This window comes from Pollicipes pollicipes, unplaced genomic scaffold (assembly GCF_011947565.3).
Source record: "Pollicipes pollicipes isolate AB1234 unplaced genomic scaffold, Ppol_2.1 Scaffold_6138;HRSCAF=7277_pilon_pilon_pilon, whole genome shotgun sequence".
Taxonomy (NCBI): Eukaryota; Metazoa; Arthropoda; class Thecostraca; order Pollicipedomorpha; family Pollicipedidae; genus Pollicipes; species Pollicipes pollicipes.
The window spans coordinates 19,693,719-19,712,566 of NW_023596818.1; the positions used below are offsets into that span (position 1 = coordinate 19,693,719).

Below are 18,848 nucleotides of genomic sequence, written 5' to 3' on the forward strand. Positions count from 1 at the left end.
TATTGAAATCAATGCGTTGATGAGAGTGTGCTACCTTTTTTAATCCGCATTTTAGTGGGCTTAACGCCTTCAAAGATAATTTCTGATCCACTTCTTCCGTGTCGCGCCCTTCACGCTGCTGGCTCGAGTTCCGGTCGTGTTGTTCTGGAAGGCCTCTCCGTGCTCATGAGAGCAATCATCTGGTTCTCATTTGTATGCGGGCTTAATTTACGGCACGGTAATATGGCTCGCAAGACCGACGGCGGTCTGTAGTCATAAATACACAGCCGGGCAAAGAGAATACAGGATATTAGCAGCAAATGTTACTCCGAAGGCGTCGGCGCGAAGCTAAATCGCAACTAATAATTCAAGTATATTTCATACGAGGGTTTCAACCGATACGATACCATAAATATCTCAACAAAAGCAGATAGGTCGCTTTGTCGAACACCCCAAAACACCCAAACACAGTTCAAGCTGGCACAGCATTTGAACTCAGGGTAAGGTTGCAGTTTTGATTTACCTACGACCTAACTTTAAGTCACCAATTAAAATACGCGCAGAACACACAAAAACGACAGAAATCACACTCCAAGGCATACCGGCATGTCGCTGCCGTCATATACGACGCACGGGGCTAATGACAGATGACATTTCTTGCGTACAACCGACAGTGAGTATTTTATACCCCACCCAGATTAACGGCATGAGTTAGGGAAAATTTACTTGGGGACAACCATGCACGCAAAAATACTGGACAGCATAGCAAAAGCATTATACGAAGCAAGAGAGGTCATTCCATAGCACCACGGAGTGAGAGCCGACCCGCGTGACTCGAGCTCGCACAACCTCGTTCAGCGTCCCGTATGGGGCTGACTCAATAACGAGCCAGCGTACCCACCGTGCGCGCCGACTCCCGCGCGTTATGAGTCGTCCACCCGTGTGGTGTGCTTCACACCCACAATCACGAAATCGGAGCGCTCGGTGCGTCTCCGCCACATGGTCCAAACCCTGGGCGAAATACGAACCACCGCCCGTCACACGGGCCCGTGCGCTGATAGCCGCCGTTTGAGGCCCCCACGCCTCCGAACCCTACTAATACACCTGTGTGGCCCCAGACACTGAGGGCTAGCCGCGTCCGGAATGGGGCCGCAGGCAGCGGCGCGACCCGCCCGCACACAGCGGCCGCCGGTTCATCTCGAGTCGGCTGCCCTCGCCCGCGAACTCCACGCACCCAGGCTTGGACCCACGGTGGCACCACACAGCCCCGCACCGGTGTACCGCACGGCGGCGGTACGGCGGCACCACACAGCCGCGTACCGGTGTGCCGGTGTACGGCTGGATCACGCGCCGCCACAGCCGGGAGGGCTGGCGCCGCACTGGGCGGCAGTACCGCGCCCGGACCACCCAGCGGCCGAACAGCTGCACTGCGCCAAGTCACAGCTGCCGCGCCCCAGGGCAGCTGCACCATCAGATCACACGGCGGCAACGGCCGCGGCGGCCGAGGTCCGTCAGCCGCGCGCAGGAGCGCCGCCGCGCACAGGAGCGGCGCCGAGCATAGCAGCGGCGCCGCGCTCCCACCGCTGCCGGGCCGCGGGCCGCGGCGCTAGCACGAGCACGGCTCGTCGTCTGCCTGCGGCGCCTCCACTTTGAAGGCGCGATCGTCGAGCCGCTCGAGCTCCTTGCGCGAGCGGCTGGAGACGGCCACCTGGCGGGCGATCTCCGTGAACATCTCGTGCACGCCCTCGCCCGTCTTGCACGAGGTCTTGAAGGTGCCCGTCACCACATTGTGGCACTGTTCGCTGGAACGGCAAGAGATGACGTCAGCGCGCGCACGCTGCCACTATCGGCACACGCGGCTCCACGAGAGGTTCGGTACAAAACTAATGACGTCATGGCTGTAAGAGACGCCACAAGCCGCTCCCGAGTAAAACGCTTGACGTACGCAGTCGACAAGCATGCACTAGCCTGCTCCACATTGTATGCCTGAATTCTGGAATATTGTTAATGGGGACTGGCATCAACGATAGCTTACATTCAACACAAACCATTAAATCTACAGTATAATATGTGGGTACTTAGAATATAGTATAGTCCGTACAGTTACGGATAGGCATCAACGACAGCTTACATTCAACACAAACCATGCAGTCTACAGTAAAGCAGGTGGGTACTTTGAAATAAGACGAGGTTCAAATATGCATTGCTGGGGCAAATGATGCACGACGCCTTTATTTAGTTGCCAGTAGAAGTGCCATAGAAAACAGCACATATGCCTATCCGCTACTACATGTCCTTTTCATCCGTCACGCATGGAGGCTCAAAGGCGCAAACGTGCGAAAGCCCATAACATGGTGTTACGAGCGGTTCAACGTGATGGGAAATGCACACACCGTTCTCCATTTCTTTCAGGGGCGGGGGGATGGGGGTGGACACCGTCTGTCGTACACGGAATGCTATGGGGTCCCGAGGCAGCACAAGAGGAAAGGTTCGCAGCGACCGACTTCCGGTGCAGACGCCCCTCCCCTCCCCCCCCCCCCCCCGGTGAGCGCCACGCACTCATGCGGTACATGGTGAGCAAGGAGGGAGGCAGTTCTAGCAAGGTGGCAACAGCATATGGAACCCGTCAGACAAGCGTCATTAAAACCACCACAGGGCGAAAAACTAAACTTCGAAAGGGGCAACAGGATTTTCAGAAACCCCAGAGGCAAGACAACATTCTAAATACGGTGTGAATAAGCTGAATCGCGCTTTTCAAGGCCTGGAGGAGACTGTCAGGAATCATAGTGGACGACGAAGGTTCCTTTACTTTACACCATTCCTCAGTGCCTGAAAATGGAGGTCACTACACTCCAGACAACGTCCAGGGCATCGGCGGATAAAGAAACTTACCAGAAGGGTTGTATGCGGGGAGACATAACGCTATTCACTGCGAAACAACATAGGGATGACAGTTGCTTGTTTTGGTCAGATATGGTGTCTACTCAGTACGCCCCGGCGCACAATGCAGTTTCAGGGCAATGCGCAGATTCTTCACGTGCAGCTAGACGGGGGCCAATCCAACGCAGCTCAGACTCAGATGCATCCCAGACGGGATTCATTGAAAACCTGTGAGGTTTGCTGAACCAAGAGGTCTATGGTAATGGTACGGGGCCAACTCAAGCGAATACCAAATAATAACGCATGAACAAATGCTGAAGAAGCGCGAGAAAATGGGCCGTTAGATAATCGCTGATGAAAACAGAGAAGTCGTGCAGACAATGTTGTACGAGATGCGCGCGGGGGTACGTCGTTCTAGCAGACATGGCTTGTATGCGACAAGCAAGTGATGTGGTTGCAAAGTCCACTGAGGTGACCAGAAGCTGTGGTCATTTTACTGAGGCGTCTCAATAATACACCTATCGAAATGCTGTCTTTTCGTTTGGCACTCACTCGTTAATTCCATACCACAAGGCTTTTCAAGCACCGGAAAAGTCAGCTAACGATTTGTCCGGTAAAGTATCTTCAAAAAACCCACACAAATTACACGAATAGCTCCAAAGACATCACTTTCGTTGTAACATACCATAAAAGCATACTGATATATTTGGCAATCTAAGGATGTACTTGGATGCCTTAAAACATTTACTTGTAAAATGATTTACTTTTAAAATATTCATTTTTCAGTTCCCTTTAGAAGTGATTTTCAAAACGATTCCGTTTTCATACGGATTCACTTTAAAAAAGGACTTACTTTGAAAAATATCTACTCCTAAAACAATGTACTCTTAAAAAGAATTTGCTTTTGCGTCACGAAAGGTTGCACCCCAGTGGTGGGCCTCACCAGAACATCTGAATATCGGCATCGCTGACCACTGAGTCGTGCTTCAGGTCTATCTTGTTGCCGCACACGTAGATCTTGGCGTGCTCTGCGTGCGACACAATCTCCAGCAGGTGCTGCGACAGCACGTTGAACGAGTCGACACTGTCCATGGCGAACACCAGGATGGCCGCCTCGGCGAACTTGAAGTAGCTGGAGGTCACCGACGCCACGCGCTCCAGTCCACCGGTGTCCCAGAGTTGCAACTGGGTGGACATATTCACATTATCACCAATGCCGACCACTACGGAGGCAAGCAATGGATAGGAGAAACCGCACCGTGACGTTCTGTTGATTAGTGGCTCTAATCCCAACTTGGCAAACACATATTATTCGAACACCGTCCTCGTTAAGGAAAATATAACATTCGAACTAGATCGACAAACTGAGGAAATGCTGCAAGGAATGCGCGAACCCCTGTACTGAGCAAAGCAACATGTCCAAGGCCACGCTGGAATTGAACTCCCCAAAATTGCATCCAGGTTTGAAGAGGGGTGTTAAGCCAAAACCTTCGACATCAGTTTCAAACGATTTGACATGACACCAGTTCGGTACAAATTGCCACATAATGTCCACGACCATCAATTCCCTCCTTGTTTTGCACCTACGACACCCAAATGCGTTCGAAATTCCAAACACAAGTGGAGCCTTGTTTGGCGTGCCTTAGTTTGTCGTTCGTCGGGACCGACGCTGTAGGTCTTCTCGTACTGGTCGAGCCCGAGCGTTGACTTCCTGTCCGAGGCAGACACGAACGAGTCGGTGGCAAAGCGTCGGAACAGGGAAGACTTGCCGACGCCGTACTCGCCGCACAAGATGACCTTCTGGCATGGCATCTTCAACGTTGCCATCCTCGTGACGCCGCCTCCGCCGGGTCTACAGCCCAGTAAGGAGCAGTATTGTTAAATCTGATTGCTGTGTCAGGTGCCATGGAAAGTGAACTGTGTGTGCAACCTGCTCTGATATGTTTGGATTGCTACAGTTTGAAAAAGGAACCCCTGCACTTCATACAGGGGATACATTTTTTTCCAAATGATGGAACAGAGAGGTGCACAGCTGCATGACCTAGTGATATGAACCAGATTTCCAGGATTAACCAGGAGTGGACAAGGGCTGTGAAAAAAGGCACTATGAATGCACTGCTCTCTTACATCATGACACACCTGTGGACTAAAATGTTATTTATGAACCTGCTAACACCCAGTGTCCTGGCATATAGTGTCTTGCTGAATGGGGGCAGTAGAACACTCTGGCAACAGTGCAGGATGATCTCTAATCTGCAACTGGAAGAACTACCAGCCACTGAATCCCTGATGGTGCATCAGTCATCTCACAATCAAGGAATCTGCATCTGCAGTCTTCACACAGGGACTGCGAGCCCTCATAGGATAGTGTATCTGGCTAAGAGGGCTTGAAATGTCAGTGGGCCAAGAGGTGGTGATCGCTTGATTGTTTTCCACTCCTGGTCAATATGGTTGCCCATGATCAGCTTAACTGTCACATGGTCCATTGTGAGCAAGATGAAGCTGCTCTCACTTCAAGTGGAAAAGAGACTTTGTAGTTCACCCCCACTCCATTAAACCACCCACAAATGGCCAGGGAGTCTGAAAGGAATCATGTAGAAGTGAATGATGCCACATTTTCAAAAACCAGCCTCCAAAAATGCTTCCTGGAGATTAGTTCAAGGGACAGTTGGGCTTGAAAACTACATAACATTCAGTCCAGTTCCTGTTTCATCATCCACACAACACAATGGTTTGCAACACTTTGGTTATGACTACTGTAAACATGGATGAATACAAATTCATTACTGTATTGAACTACACTAACCAGGTCCAGCCAGCACATGTCCAGGACATTGTTCACATGCAGTTTGTGAGATAACATGCTACTATACCAGGACATCTGTGTGTGCTTAATTTACATCAAATACCAAGCCAGTCACATGAAACAAGGCATCCTACTGCATGTTTTGAAAGAAGATGCCTTTTTTGTTAGAATATTAGCATTATGAATGAAACGGCAATGCTCCCAGCATGGCTCAACCTTGCTTGCACCACACTGTGATGGACAATTTCCAAACTACATTTTACTGCTCTGGAAGGACATTGGAGATTTGGAGTCACTTGGGCAGAAGTTCAACCAGAAAAAAGCACAGGAATAAAGAAAACACATGAAATAACCCAGGCCAGAGGATCTACCACAGGCTGAAAGCTGGGCAACATCCAAGCTTCTAGGGCACTCAGTCCATGCAACTATGCCTGGGGAACTATGGTCTTAGTGAGATAGCAGACAAGGATCCCTGGATGAAAAGCAACTGGGGATTGACAAAGCAGAATACACTAGATATTTTGAAAGCAGTAAGCTGTGACTCCCTGCTCTGATTCCTGTGGGATGACCATTTCCACAATTCACTAAATCCCTGCATGAATAGCCAATAGTGCTACCATTCACAAACATGAGGCTTACTCAAGAAGCATTGGTGTACCAATCTGCACATGATGGTAAATCCTTGGAAGGTCTTCTTGGTCTGGACTGGGGCAAAAATAAAACTGGCAATGGTTTTGAAGATTTGGGTGGGGGAGGGGCACAATTCACACAACCAGCCTAACCAACTGTGAGGCAGCTTCTAATGCTTCCCCAAATGGCACAGCCTGTTGCCTCATTTGGAGCAGTATCAGGTTGCCATGAAGCTGTTTCAAGTTCCTTGCTAAGGTTTCCAGTTTGCTTTATATGAATGACAATAACCATGGGCAAACAGTCATTACATTTTATAATTTTTACCCAATTATCTCCAAGTAATACCAAATGATAAATATCAAAACTTTTACAACAGTCAGAAGGATCATGTCTTTTGCATCTCCAAACTGTCAACTTAATTCTTTATGCATATAACTTGGCTTCTCTTCTGATTGTTCTATGGCAAAGCCAACACTGCTACACTTAACCAGTCTTTTATATTACAATGTCCAAAAATAATAGAAATATATATAAAATAACTGTAAATAGCAGACCACTGTGGCATGAACTGGTCTAGCATGGGCATCTTTCACTGAAACTATTTTACATCATGCTAAATTCAAGGCAGGTAAGTACTGCCTGCTGCCCCATCTACCTCAGTGAGTATGGCTTATCTTTAAGAATATGGCCACTTCTTATCTCTGCACATGACTGCATTCTCTCGTTTGTGATATCAGGTGCCACATGTGCTTTTGGCAAATGCATACAGATTACATAAAAGGGCAATCTTCAAAAATGTTGCTGGTCTGTTTTATGGGCCATAAACCTGGCAGGCCAATTCTTGGTTTAAAAAACATGTTAATCTTGATACAGTTGAATAATCTTGATAAAAGCGCTGGCTTGTAGCTGGCCTGCCCATTAACCAGTCAACGGAAATCATTTTTGTACGTGAAAGACGGAGTTTGGAGTGTATCAACTCTGCTGCGCCCCCTCAAGGTAGATACAAATCATCGACAAGCTTCACACAACATAACAGAATACCTTTGATCGGAAGTTCTTTATACTTATGCCGCCTAAGACCGCTTTACACCGCGTATCTTGTTTTTAAAATGCGCAACGAACCCATCAGTCATATACGTGTGAACCCATTCCAAGCGCCTTTCTGCGTATTGCCCCTTTTTTAGTGGCTTGAACTTTTGTCTTTGTCTTTGCCTCGCCAACAATGTCTCAGTTTTTGTTATTGTTCTCTCGATTGGGAGGGGACATGTTTTGTTTTGCTGTAAGCTGACACGTGAACGGCATTTGTATAGCATCTCTTGTAACCATTACCATTGGTTTCGGGCTTTGAGCACTTATTTGTGTCGATGATTACGAAATGTCCAATGCATTGCTAACTGTTATTCAACTTCCACATAAACTTGCTATGATTACTGGGTGTGGGTAACGAACTCAGTATTCATCATGCTTTATGCCATATACTTAAATAGGCTGCCACCTTTTCGTTCAAGTGATGGAATGCAACATTGTTTGTCCTTACTCGGGCCTTGGCAGACAGCATTTTATTATGTTTGTTTTCATTACTCCAGTCTTAGGCAGACAGCATTCATTGAAGCCATGGTTCAGTATGAGTAACATAGAAAAGTGCTAACCACCACCAGCTTAAGATAATTATTTGAGACATTTTGTTGTATTTGTGATATCTGTGAATCTTTTTACCCTTTCTCACTGAATTTGGGCCTATTACAATGCCTAAAAGGCCACAATTTTCCATCACATAATTATATCCAATTGTTTCTCTTTTGAATTTGCCCAGTGTCTGGAAGCTAAACCCTTATTGCAGTAGGCCTTTTTGCTGGTTTGGTGAGTGACAGTTCAAATGAGCTAATCTGCTAGTAAATCATAAGGTTCCCTGGCTTTCTTATTGCCTATACATGCTGTCTACATGCAAGGCATGTGTATTTTACAATGCACAATGCATATTCAAACCATGTAGATCAGGTGTCCTTTTATTTTCAGGAGCAGTATTAGTGAACCAGTTCAACATGGGTCCTAAGATTTTTAAGTGGTCTGCTGTGATCATAACATGCTCAACAGAAAAGGAATCCTCTGCATTGACCCAAGGTATGCACACTAGCTACTGGTGGCATTCACTATATCTCATAGATGTGTGAAACTATTTGATGAGAATATTGCATTGGATTACAATGATAAAACTGTTTTTAAAATGAAATTTCACCATCAGTTACAAGAAAAGGAATAATGAAGGTCATTTTTAGCTGAGGCATTTAAACTATTTTTTGTCCATGATGGCTAAATAGTTGGATATGACAATTAGATACAGATATTTAATAGGCTAATGCAAATATTACTGATCAAAATGGCTGGGCAGCTTTTTTCTGCTGGATTCACTTCAAACTCATTCTGTAAAGTAGTTCTGCATGTGACTCACTGCCACCCAAAATAGATATCAAGGTGTCTGGTGACCAGTGTTTGTTGTAGCCTTACAAGAGGATCATCTGATGACTCCTGTTCTGAACTTCAGCTCTGTTGCAAAGGCCACTGAGGTCATTGGTCCAGAAATAAAGGGATCCAGGGCAAGGGCATAGTTTTTAAATCCAGTAAAGATAATTGGGCTCGCTTCATAACCTGTACAACTTCTTTCATCATTTAACATTGCAAACTTGCTGGATGTAGGAAGAAATTATAAAATATCAATGAGAAAGGACAAAGCAGTATATTTGCAGAAGACCAGCTGAATAACAGGCAATCATTGGTTGGAATGATAAAGCACTAGACCAGCTGCTTAGTAGCTCAAACCCACAACTTGGCAGACAGCCATGAACAAATGGTAAACTGCCTGAGCAATGCTGACCCCTTACAGATTCAGCCATACTGTGTGCTCTGGAGCAACATTTTACCCACATATCTGTCTGTACACTGCATATCAACCTCTATAACTGGGCAGTGCTCATGCACAGAGTAGATGGTGTTTATGATGAGGATCAACTGTAAAAAATAATTTGTCTCCTTCTTTTTTATTGTGATTTCTGCACCTGTCATTTTCTGTCATTGATGACATGGATGACATGACATCAATGTCATGACATCGATGTCATTTAAATAGCCTCCCGTGGTTTGTGCAACCCATACAGCCAAGCCAGGATGGCGTCAGTAGCAGCGGCAACTGTCGTCCCAGCTTCGGGAAGGTCTGGGGGTCACTGTGCCGGCTCCTGGGAGGTCTGGAGGTTACCACCCTGGCTGTCCCTGTGGGGTGCCTCCCGCACGCTCTGGACGGGCCGCCTGCACCCCCGCCCCCCACCGCCCCACACTTTCTTCACACAACCCCACGAGTCTGTGCCCATGTCGCCGGCCGGGCGTGCGATACTCAACCTGTCAGGTCGGCGAATCGTAGGCCTGGCCGCCGGGGGGGTTGGCCTGGTTAGGTTGGGGGTGGGGCCCCACACAGCCTCATAGTCTGATAATCACAAGTATATCACAAACACCCGAAGACCAGAGCCCCAGTACCACAGCTAAAACCAACAACATAAGGTGAATATGTGAAACAGTTAAAACCATCATTGCCTGCGAATGGTACCTGCGACGGGCGTGCAATACTAAAGCGATGGGTTGGACGGCAGCAAGCGGAGACAGCGGCGAGCGGGACGGCAGCAGGCGGAGACAGCGGCGAGCGGGACGGCAGCACGCGGAGACGGCGGCGAGCGAGACGGCAGCAGGCGGAGACAGCGGCGAGCGGGACGGCAGCAAGCGGAGACAGCGGCGAGCGGGACGGCAGCAGGCGGAGACAGCGGCGAGCGGGACGGCAGCACGCGGAGACAGTGACGAGCGAGACGGCAGCAGGCGGAGACAGCGACGAGCGAGACGGCAGCACACGCGGAGGACGGGGCGGCGAGCGAGACGGCAGCACGCGGAGACGGCGGCGAGCGGGACGGCAGCAGGCGGAGACAGCGGCGAGCGGGACGGCAGCAGGCGGAGACAGCGGCGAGCGGGACGGCAGCACGCGGAGACAGTGACGAGCGAGACGGCAGCAGGCGGAGACAGCGACGAGCGAGACGGCAGCACGCGGAGACGGCGGCGAGCGAGACGGCAGTACGCGGAGACAGCGGTGAGCGGAACGGCAGCAAGCGGAGACAGCGGCGAGCGAGACGGCAGCACGCGGAGACAGCGGCGAGCGGGACGGCAGCACGCGGAGACAGCGGCGAGCGAGACGGCAGCAGGCGGTGGCAGCAACGCGGTGCTCAAACGCTACATTTGTCGGGCCCGCTCTGCATCCTGGTCGTATCTGGCGCCTAGTCAGCACCGACCCAATGTTCGCTGACGCGTCGTGTCCGATACCGGAAGAGAGTAACGTTACCAACGAAGACTGGAACATCAGGAGGAACAAGTCTGGTCAGCAAAAAAACGGGCACAGTTACCCATTAGTTTGCTTTTAAAACCATTTGGGGAATCTGAGATGTGTGGTTTTTATCACTCATCGTGAGAAGTACGTGCTCCAGGATGAGCAAGACGCGACGGTGGTGACATCACACCACTTTTGTAACTGCTAGCTCATGGTACCTGGTGGAGCTACGCCTACAATATACACTGCCATGTACCCTTCCCGGACTGGCTCCGGCCACGCGTCCGGACCACGTGCCTCTTTGCTCCATCAGTGCGACCTCCTGTTGGGTCACTTGCATACACGTCCTGTCTGGTACCGCCGTCGCCGGCCGACGCACCCCTCGGCCCTCCCGGCCTTCTCGACGCTCTTGTATTGGGCGATGTGTGACCAAATAGGGCTGAGGCGGCCAGAAGCCCTCTCGCACCGGACGGTGTGTGACCAAGTGTGGCTGAGGCGGCCAGAAGCCCTCTCGCACCGGGCGATGTGTGACCAAATAGGGCTGAGGCGGCCAGAAGCCCTCTCGCACCGGGCGATGTGTGACCAAATAGGGCTGAAGCGGCCAGAAGCCCTCTCGCACCGGACGATGTGTGACCAAGTGTGGCTGAAGTGGCCAGAAGCCCTCTCGCGCCGGGCGGTGTGTGACCAAGTGTGGCTGAAGTGGCCAGAAGCTGTGATCGCGTCACCTGTATCCCGGACGCCACCTCGCGGCGCCAACGCGCGTCAGTCTGCCGCAGCCAGTCATCCCCTGTCACCCTCCGCTGCCAGGTGCCGGCCTCCATGCCACGCAGCCGGGGTACGGGACACAGGAGTATGGAATCCAGATGTCACCGAAGGCGCTCGTGTTTCCACGGCAGGTGGGAGACCTTGCGAGGGAGGACCCAGGAGGGAGGGGAAGGGGGAGTAATTCGGATGTGATTGACCTATGTGACCCAAATGACCCACCCGATGACCCACCCTAAGGCGCCCAAATGTGGGCAAAAGCTAACTGTTATGAATTGTGGAAAAGTGGGTAACTTCTATCGAGGAAAGTTTGTTATAATTCAGTTTTTTAGTTTCAAAGAAAGTGAACCTAATGAGTTTCTGAAAATCAGCACACCTTTTTGGATTTTGCTGTGCAAGCTTCCCTCCCCCCCTCAGGCCTTATCAGGGATAAACACCTCATCGTGGGATTGACTTTGATCACCAGGACGAGGTGTATGATCTTGGGATATTGTGTTGCGCACTAATTTGACTGTTGTGTGTTTTCATGGCAGTCATGGAGCAAGGTAAACTCGTGGATGCCTTTAAAGCACGTTGGTTCTGGTTACACAAGTGTTTGCCTCTGTATTTTAAGTGTGTCTAGTCTGATGCATCCGTGCTGCTTAAAACATTCATTCAATTCAGTCTTCATTTCCAACTGGTGCATGCAGAATTTGTTTTTGGTAGTCTTCGGCTTTCATGTTTTTGTCCGTTGCGATTCCTCCTTCGAGCTCCAGGAACAGTGACGCCGAACTGACAGCGTTCACTTTATGTGCACTGCGCCGCCAGCTTAAGGACGCGCTCTTCATGTTTGCATGTTTTTTTTTTTTGTTGCGCGTGCAAAGGCCGGCTCCCAGTCCCGCCATCTGGCTAAAGTTGGTGGCATTTCTCCCTGACTACGTGAAGTGTTTTCACCCGCCGTACTGTCTGCGCTGATTGGGCGGTGCAGTGTCTGACTGTGCCCAGTCGACCGCCGCGCTCACGGTACCCTTTGCAAGCAGAGCTGGTCATGCTGCGCGAGAAGGGCCACCTGCACGCGGACGCGCTGTGCCTGGCCGTGCCGGACCCGTCCCCGGACCTGGGCAGTGGCGGCGTCACCCTGAACGCGCTGCTGGTGGTGTCGGAACACCTCAGCGCTCGCGCCGGCCACACGGCGGTCAGTGGCGGCCAACGCTGGCTCTCATGTGCTGCGGGCGCTGGCTCGCTACCGTTACAGAAGGGCATATTCAGTTTTTTTTCTGCGCGACCGATTTGACGAGCTTTTGCGGTGCAGTGCAGTGGTGAATTGTACGTTTGCGAAGCCTTAGTGCATACCGCTGCCGGAGAACCGTGGTGGATAGGCGAGATATTTTGCGACGATAAATTTCTCAGGCATTTTGTGACGGTAAGCTTTGGACGCAGTGTTCTTTTCAGCTTACAGCGTGTCAGTCCATCGTTACGGAACGTTCACTCGTTCACTTAGTTGTATTTCGGACGAGAGAACAACCAGTTATTTTAGCTATTTTCTATGTCATTGCGCCATTTAAACAGCAGCCACCGTTTCCTAACCAGAGCCCTAACTTGGCGGCAATTATGATATTACATATTTTAATCATGTTATTTAATTGCCATAACATAAACTGATTTTGATCCACCTAAGCATTGGCGCGCCGCTGTTGTGTTGGATCTGTACCCACTGCCGCTGTTTGACTGTGACGCCGGCCGGCGCCCTGTGACGCGTGCGACCGCGCTGAGCGCCGCCCGTCTCGGCCGCGCCGCAGCTGAACCCGGACCTGCTGCGGAGCGCGGCCGTGCTGATGCTGCACCAGGGCCGCCGCTACGTGTACGAGCCGGGCGGCAAGGGTTTCGTCACGCTCGGCTGCCAGGAGGACGTGCGCCAGTGCTGGCCGGCGGGCAGCGTCGTCAACACTAACCTGCTGCACATCATTCACATCTGCTCGGAGGTGCGCTGGCCGCCGGCCGTGTCTGCGACCGATCCGCGTCAGCGGAGACGTTCTGGCACATTTTTTCCCCGAACAATATTCCGCTCGTGCGAGGTTGTGCGCGCATCTCTCGCTGAGCTGACCTGTTTTGGGGCGTGCCGTGGCCCGGGTTTGATCTAGATCCGTGCCGCAGCCCCACGTAAGTAGTTGTCACTGGTTTTGTGGCCGCGAGGGCTCTGGAAAAGAGTTCTTTCGATGGAGACCCACTGCATTGAAGCTCCTTTGCGGCAACCTGTTCGTTACTTTGGTTACATTTAGAAAGAATGTCCGCTCCAGTACCCCGTTGTCGCCTAGAACACATTACAGTGTCCTTTATCGAAAACCAAGTTAGACGCATGCTTGCAATGCCGTGTCGTTTGACGAGTGTTGCCGGGCGTCGGCCGTCAGCTGGCGTCCCGTTCGCCGCCGGGCGTGTGGGTGGCCAACACGGACAACTACCTGCACGGTCGCCTGGCCGACCTGGACGGCCTGGCCGTGCCCGCCGACTGTCACGCGGCGCTGGTGTCCGTGCCGGCCTGCGCCGAGTACGCCCAGGGCCATGGCGTACTGGACGTGGCTGACGACGGCACGGTGCGCCACGTGCTGTACCAGGCCGACTTCCGCGCCCTCGGTGAGTGCCGGGCGTGAGGGCGGTGGGAACCGCTGCAGGCACCGCTGTATGGCGTGCTCGTTACGTCAGTATAAACCGCTGTGTGTGTTTGGGAGTGGGGTTCACTCGCGTGACTGTGCAAGACACCACCAGTGACAGTTTTCGAGTAGTTTGTAGCGGTCCGATGTGTAGAGAGCACGATTTCGCGGAGAGTTGAAGGCATGCAGTGGTCCATCCGGTGCGGGCGGCTGTCCGGCGTGCTCGCCGAGCGGTGCGCGACTCTGTCCGTGTCCCTTCTCTGCTCTCGCCGCCTGGCTGGCTCTGGAGCGGGCCGCACGCGCGCCGGGCCGGCCCGCTCAGTGGGCCGCCGCTCCGCAGACGAGCTGGCCGGCCGGGGCGCCGGCGCCGGCGAGGAGCGCGCCGTCCGCCTGGTGGCTGGCCTGCTCTACCTCTCGCCGCCGGTGGCCGTCAGTCTGCTCGGCCTGCATGTGGTGGCCCCGCTCGACGGCTGCACCTACATGGGCGTCGACAGCGGCGTCTCCTCACTGCAGGTGTGTCGGCAGCGGCCGCGTGCATGCAATGGTCGGGTGGTGGCGCTTCTCTGTCGGTCGGGGCCTATCGCTGCGGTGTCGGCAGCAGGCGGTCTGGACTAGAGCAGGGGCCTTATACACGCTTTTGGCCCAGTGGGTAATGCTCGTGATGCATTCCAGATGTCTCTCTACTTCGACATAATCGTGGCCATGGCGTCCGGCGTGACCGAGGAGGATTTCTGCTCGGGACGCTGCGGCAAGACCTACAACCTCAGCCACAAGATCCAAGACGCGGCCAAAGACCGCATGCGGGTGGCTAGGTGGGGTCGCCACCGTGGCGAGAGTGGGTCGCTGACAGTGCACCAGTGATGAGGCGTCATCAGGTCTGCAGACTGGGCGCGTCACTTCAGTGGCGTGGGCACGATTTAGCCCATTGTTGCTTTTAGCGGCCCAGGTTTTGTCAGTTTTGGGGACCTTTGCATCTTATCTCTTTGTATCGTATCTATCGTTATCGCTCAGAAATGCTATTTTGATGCCTCGGGATTCATTGTTACGATGTAGACGTCTTACGGACATTTTAAACAGACAGAGAGTACTGAAGTAATGGGACCTTCAGTCCCAAAGGGCCCCTTTCACCTTAGAGGGACCATGGCCTCAAGCACCCTGGGCTGCGCCATTGGCAGGGTTCTGCTCATGGACAACCTGGTTATGTTATCTCACAGTCACTTAAACTGTTTTGCGGATCTATGCTTGGCGAAGATTTATAGATGCAGCTTGGACACCCAAGCTCGATTACAGCAAATCGTGTCGTCTTATTTTGCTTGCCAGAAGCTCGCTAGAGGCATTTGCCCAGCTGCGCTGGTGGTCACGTCATTTTCGTATCTCTCTGTAGAACTCACAATAAGGCTGTGGTAAGCGCTGGCATAGGGTGTCAACAGCTGCTACCCTCGCCTGGCGACCGTGTTGCAGAATTGCTGCAACCAGAATCGGCTGCTGCTCCAGAACTGCTTATGAAAAGTTTTTTTTCTGTGTTCCGCTATCCTCTTGTCGTATTGTGTCACGCGTGACCCCCGCCAATGTTCATGTGTAACGTAACCGTCCACGCCGTCACGCGGTCGTGTCACATGTCGGCCGCGGCTTAAGTCGGGTGCTAAGCTCGTTAACCTCTGTTAACAGATCTGTAGGCTAAAGTGAGGATTTCACACCAGTGTTTACTTATATCGTCAAATTAGCCACAGGTCGCATTAGCTAAGTGGTGCCGACGCTCAGCTCTCGGCACGCCCGATGTCCAGCTCTAAAGTCGGCGTCGTCGGCAGGTCGCTGGTGTGGAGCGAGCTGCGCGGCTACCGGCTGCAGAGTGTGCACCTGCCGGGCTTCACGCACACCTACCTGACGGACCGGCTGCCGCTGGCCGACAACGTAGTGCAGCGGTACGGCGCCGAGCCCGTCCACTTCCACTGCTACATCGCCCAGAAGGACCCGGCCAAGCCGCGCCTCTCGCGCACCTTCGACAAGGCCGACCCGGACTCCCAGCCGGCCGCCCAGCAACAGCACGTCAGGTGTGGCGCTGACGTGTGGGGGCGAGGTACGGGGAGGGGGAGGGGGCAAGGGGTGAGCAGGGATGTGACTCGAGACTTCGCAGGACGCTGGATCGGGCAGTGGCGTTTCGGTGGCGTGGCCGGTGTGGTTGCCCATGTTTTAATTCATTGGTCGCCTCCCGTGCGCGTGTTATACGGCCCGTGCTTCTGTAAGCGGGAAAGCCTGCGCCATACCGCCTGACATGCCACCCGACCGTCCGACCCCACTGACCTCCGCTGACCCCGCTGTGACCTCAGGCGGGGGCGGCGCGACACGCAGCAGAGCGAGTGGAGCGATACTACCGTCATCAACTCCAAGCTGACGTACGAGGTGAAGGGCACTTCGTCCGGCGGCGGCGGCGGCGGCGTCGTCATGAGTAGCAACATCAAGTGCGGCCTGCTCACGCTGGGCAGGAACGTCTACATATCGGGCATCTACCTGCAGCGCATCAAGGTACGTTGCCTTGCTCGCAGGCGGTTCAGAGCGGGGCGCTGCGCTGGTGGAGGGCTGCAAGGCCTGGCGACGATGAGGTTGCCGCGGTTTAAATAATATGGCGTGTACAGCGGGCGTCGCGGTGATGATGGTCGTACTGCCGTTACGCTCCATCGTGATGAGCTGTGGTTTTGTGAGCAGAGGCGGCAGCGGTGCCCTGATTGGTTTGCCGGGGTTTCGTTGTGATTATGCTGCTGGATGTCTTTTGTTATCGATATGCTGTTGGTCTGATGGTGGGATTGTTAGCCTTGTTGGCTTCAACCGTCTGCTCTACGTGCGACGCTCCGCGACGTTTAATGTGTGAGACGGACTGCTCATTACTGCTGAAGTGACTTATGTCACGCTAGTCTATCTGAGGACTTGGCCAGAATAGTTTGCCCCGAGACTAAACCCCTCTGTCGCAATAGCATCACACTCGCTTATCGGTGCTATTCACATGGCGCCGCGTGAGCGATGCATCTCGGAAGCTTGTGCTGTCAGTGGCACGCACGCTCGGCCCGATGCCTGAGGGCGGTCCACTGCATGACCTGAGCCTGGTGGGGACGCCTCGTCGCGCCCTGAATGTCGGCCTGCTCTGACGCCACGGCCACCGCCGCTGCCGCAGGCGCTCATCCTTCAGGACAACCTGGCGCTGATCGGCTACCAGGACTTCAAGATCCACCGCGAGGACCGCTGCGTGTACCCGCCCTGCCACGGGCTCACCTACGCGTGCGCGCTGTTCGGCACCGGCGACCTGCTGTTCCTGCACCACAGCGACCCGAGCGCCACCTACCTGAACCGGCCCTGGGCCGACTTCTTCCGGCGCAAGGGTGTCAATCCCAAGGACCTCTGGCCGGACGTGAGTGATGCTCAAGACTGACCGCTGAGAGCGGAGGCGATGCCCACCTGTGGCTCTGATCGGTGGTCCAGACTGCCTGGGGCCCGTGGAGAAGTAGCGTGAGCCGTCTGTGCCCGTACCCTCTGTGTGGGGATGTCCGACTTACCTGAGCTGGACAGCCGCTCGAGGCGCGGCTGTTCTCTCTGACACTGCCGCTGACACCTGCTCCCGACCAGCTGCCCGAGGCGCGTCTGTTCCCTCTGTGTCCTCCGTTGACACCTGCTGCCGGCCAGCTGCCCGAGGCGCGTCTGTTCCCTCTGTGTCTTCCGCTTACACCTGCTCCCGGCCAGCTGCCCGAGGCGCGGCGCACGCTGCACGAGGCGCGGCTGTCCCCTCTGGCACTACCGCTGACACCTGCTCCCGGCCAGCTGCCCGAGGCGCAGCTGTTGCCTCTGACACTGCCGCTGACACCTGTTGCCGGCCAGCTGCCCGAGGCGCGGCACACGCTGTACGAGGCGCGGCTGTTCCCGCTGCTGGGCTCGCCGGACCACTGGACGGCGCTGATGGTGCTGCAGGACATCGACCTGGCGCGCGGTGAGCCGCACAAGTGGTTCCGCGAGTACCGGCCGGAGAGCTGGGCCTCCTGCGCCCGCTACTCGATCCGGTGAGCGGCCGCGGCGCCAGGGCCGCCTCTGGGAAGTCTGGCCGCCGCGATTGCGCGGTGCTGAGCGTCTCAGTAGGTGGCGTACAGGTGGCGATAGAGGGACCTAACGATGTAAGGCGAGCCTCCGGACTTTGCGAACTTAGGCCTGGTATTGCTGTGAGGAGTTGCACATGCTGTGCGCTTACCGGAAGACTTTGGAGTATTTACTGCTACTCTGCAGCAGTGGAAGACGGGCATTTTCTCACCTATCAGAGAAATGCATGAGTCGCAAAGTCACTGTTATCCGCCCGCATCTCCAGAGACGTTGGACGATGATTCCGGCATGGATTGCGCTGGATAGCTTTTTGACGAGGAGGCCCGGCTGCCTCAGGCTTGCCGGAGCCAGGGGCTGCCGCATGGACGCCTGCAGGTGCTGTCGGTGGACACGGTGCCTCCTCAGCTGCGGGGCCGGGGTGGCTGGGTGTGCCAGCGGGGAGGGACCCGGCCGCCTGCAGGTGCTGTCGGTGGACACGGCGCCTCCTCAGCTGCGGGGTCGGGGTGGCTGGGTGTGCCAGCAGGGAGGGACCCGGCCGCCTGCAGGTGCTGTCGGTGAACACGGTGCCTCCTCAGCTGTGGGGCCGGGGTGGCTGGGTGTGCCAGCGGGGAGGGACCCGGCCGCCAGCGCTGCTCCCGCCTCCGGTGGCCGGTCTGGACTGACGCCACCGCCGCCGCCGCCGCAGGGACTTTGTACACGGCGTGGTGCCCGTCGAGGAGTACATCCTCGG

General features: G+C 54.0%; 1 protein-coding gene across 1 annotated transcript; it reads right to left on the bottom strand.

The window, feature by feature from the left end:
• Nucleotides 1-339: 339 nt before the first annotated feature.
• Nucleotides 340-7,470, bottom strand: RabX6 (RAS oncogene family member RabX6). The gene is made up of 4 exons (XM_037229912.1): nt 7,337-7,470; nt 4,501-4,711; nt 3,803-4,044; nt 340-1,781 (listed from the first exon to the last, which is right to left on the bottom strand). The coding sequence occupies exons 2-4, from the start codon at nt 4,684-4,686 to the stop codon at nt 1,586-1,588; spliced, it is 624 nt and encodes a 207-aa protein (XP_037085807.1). The 5' UTR covers nt 4,687-4,711; nt 7,337-7,470; the 3' UTR covers nt 340-1,585.
• Between the last annotated feature and the right edge of the window lie 11,378 nt (nt 7,471-18,848).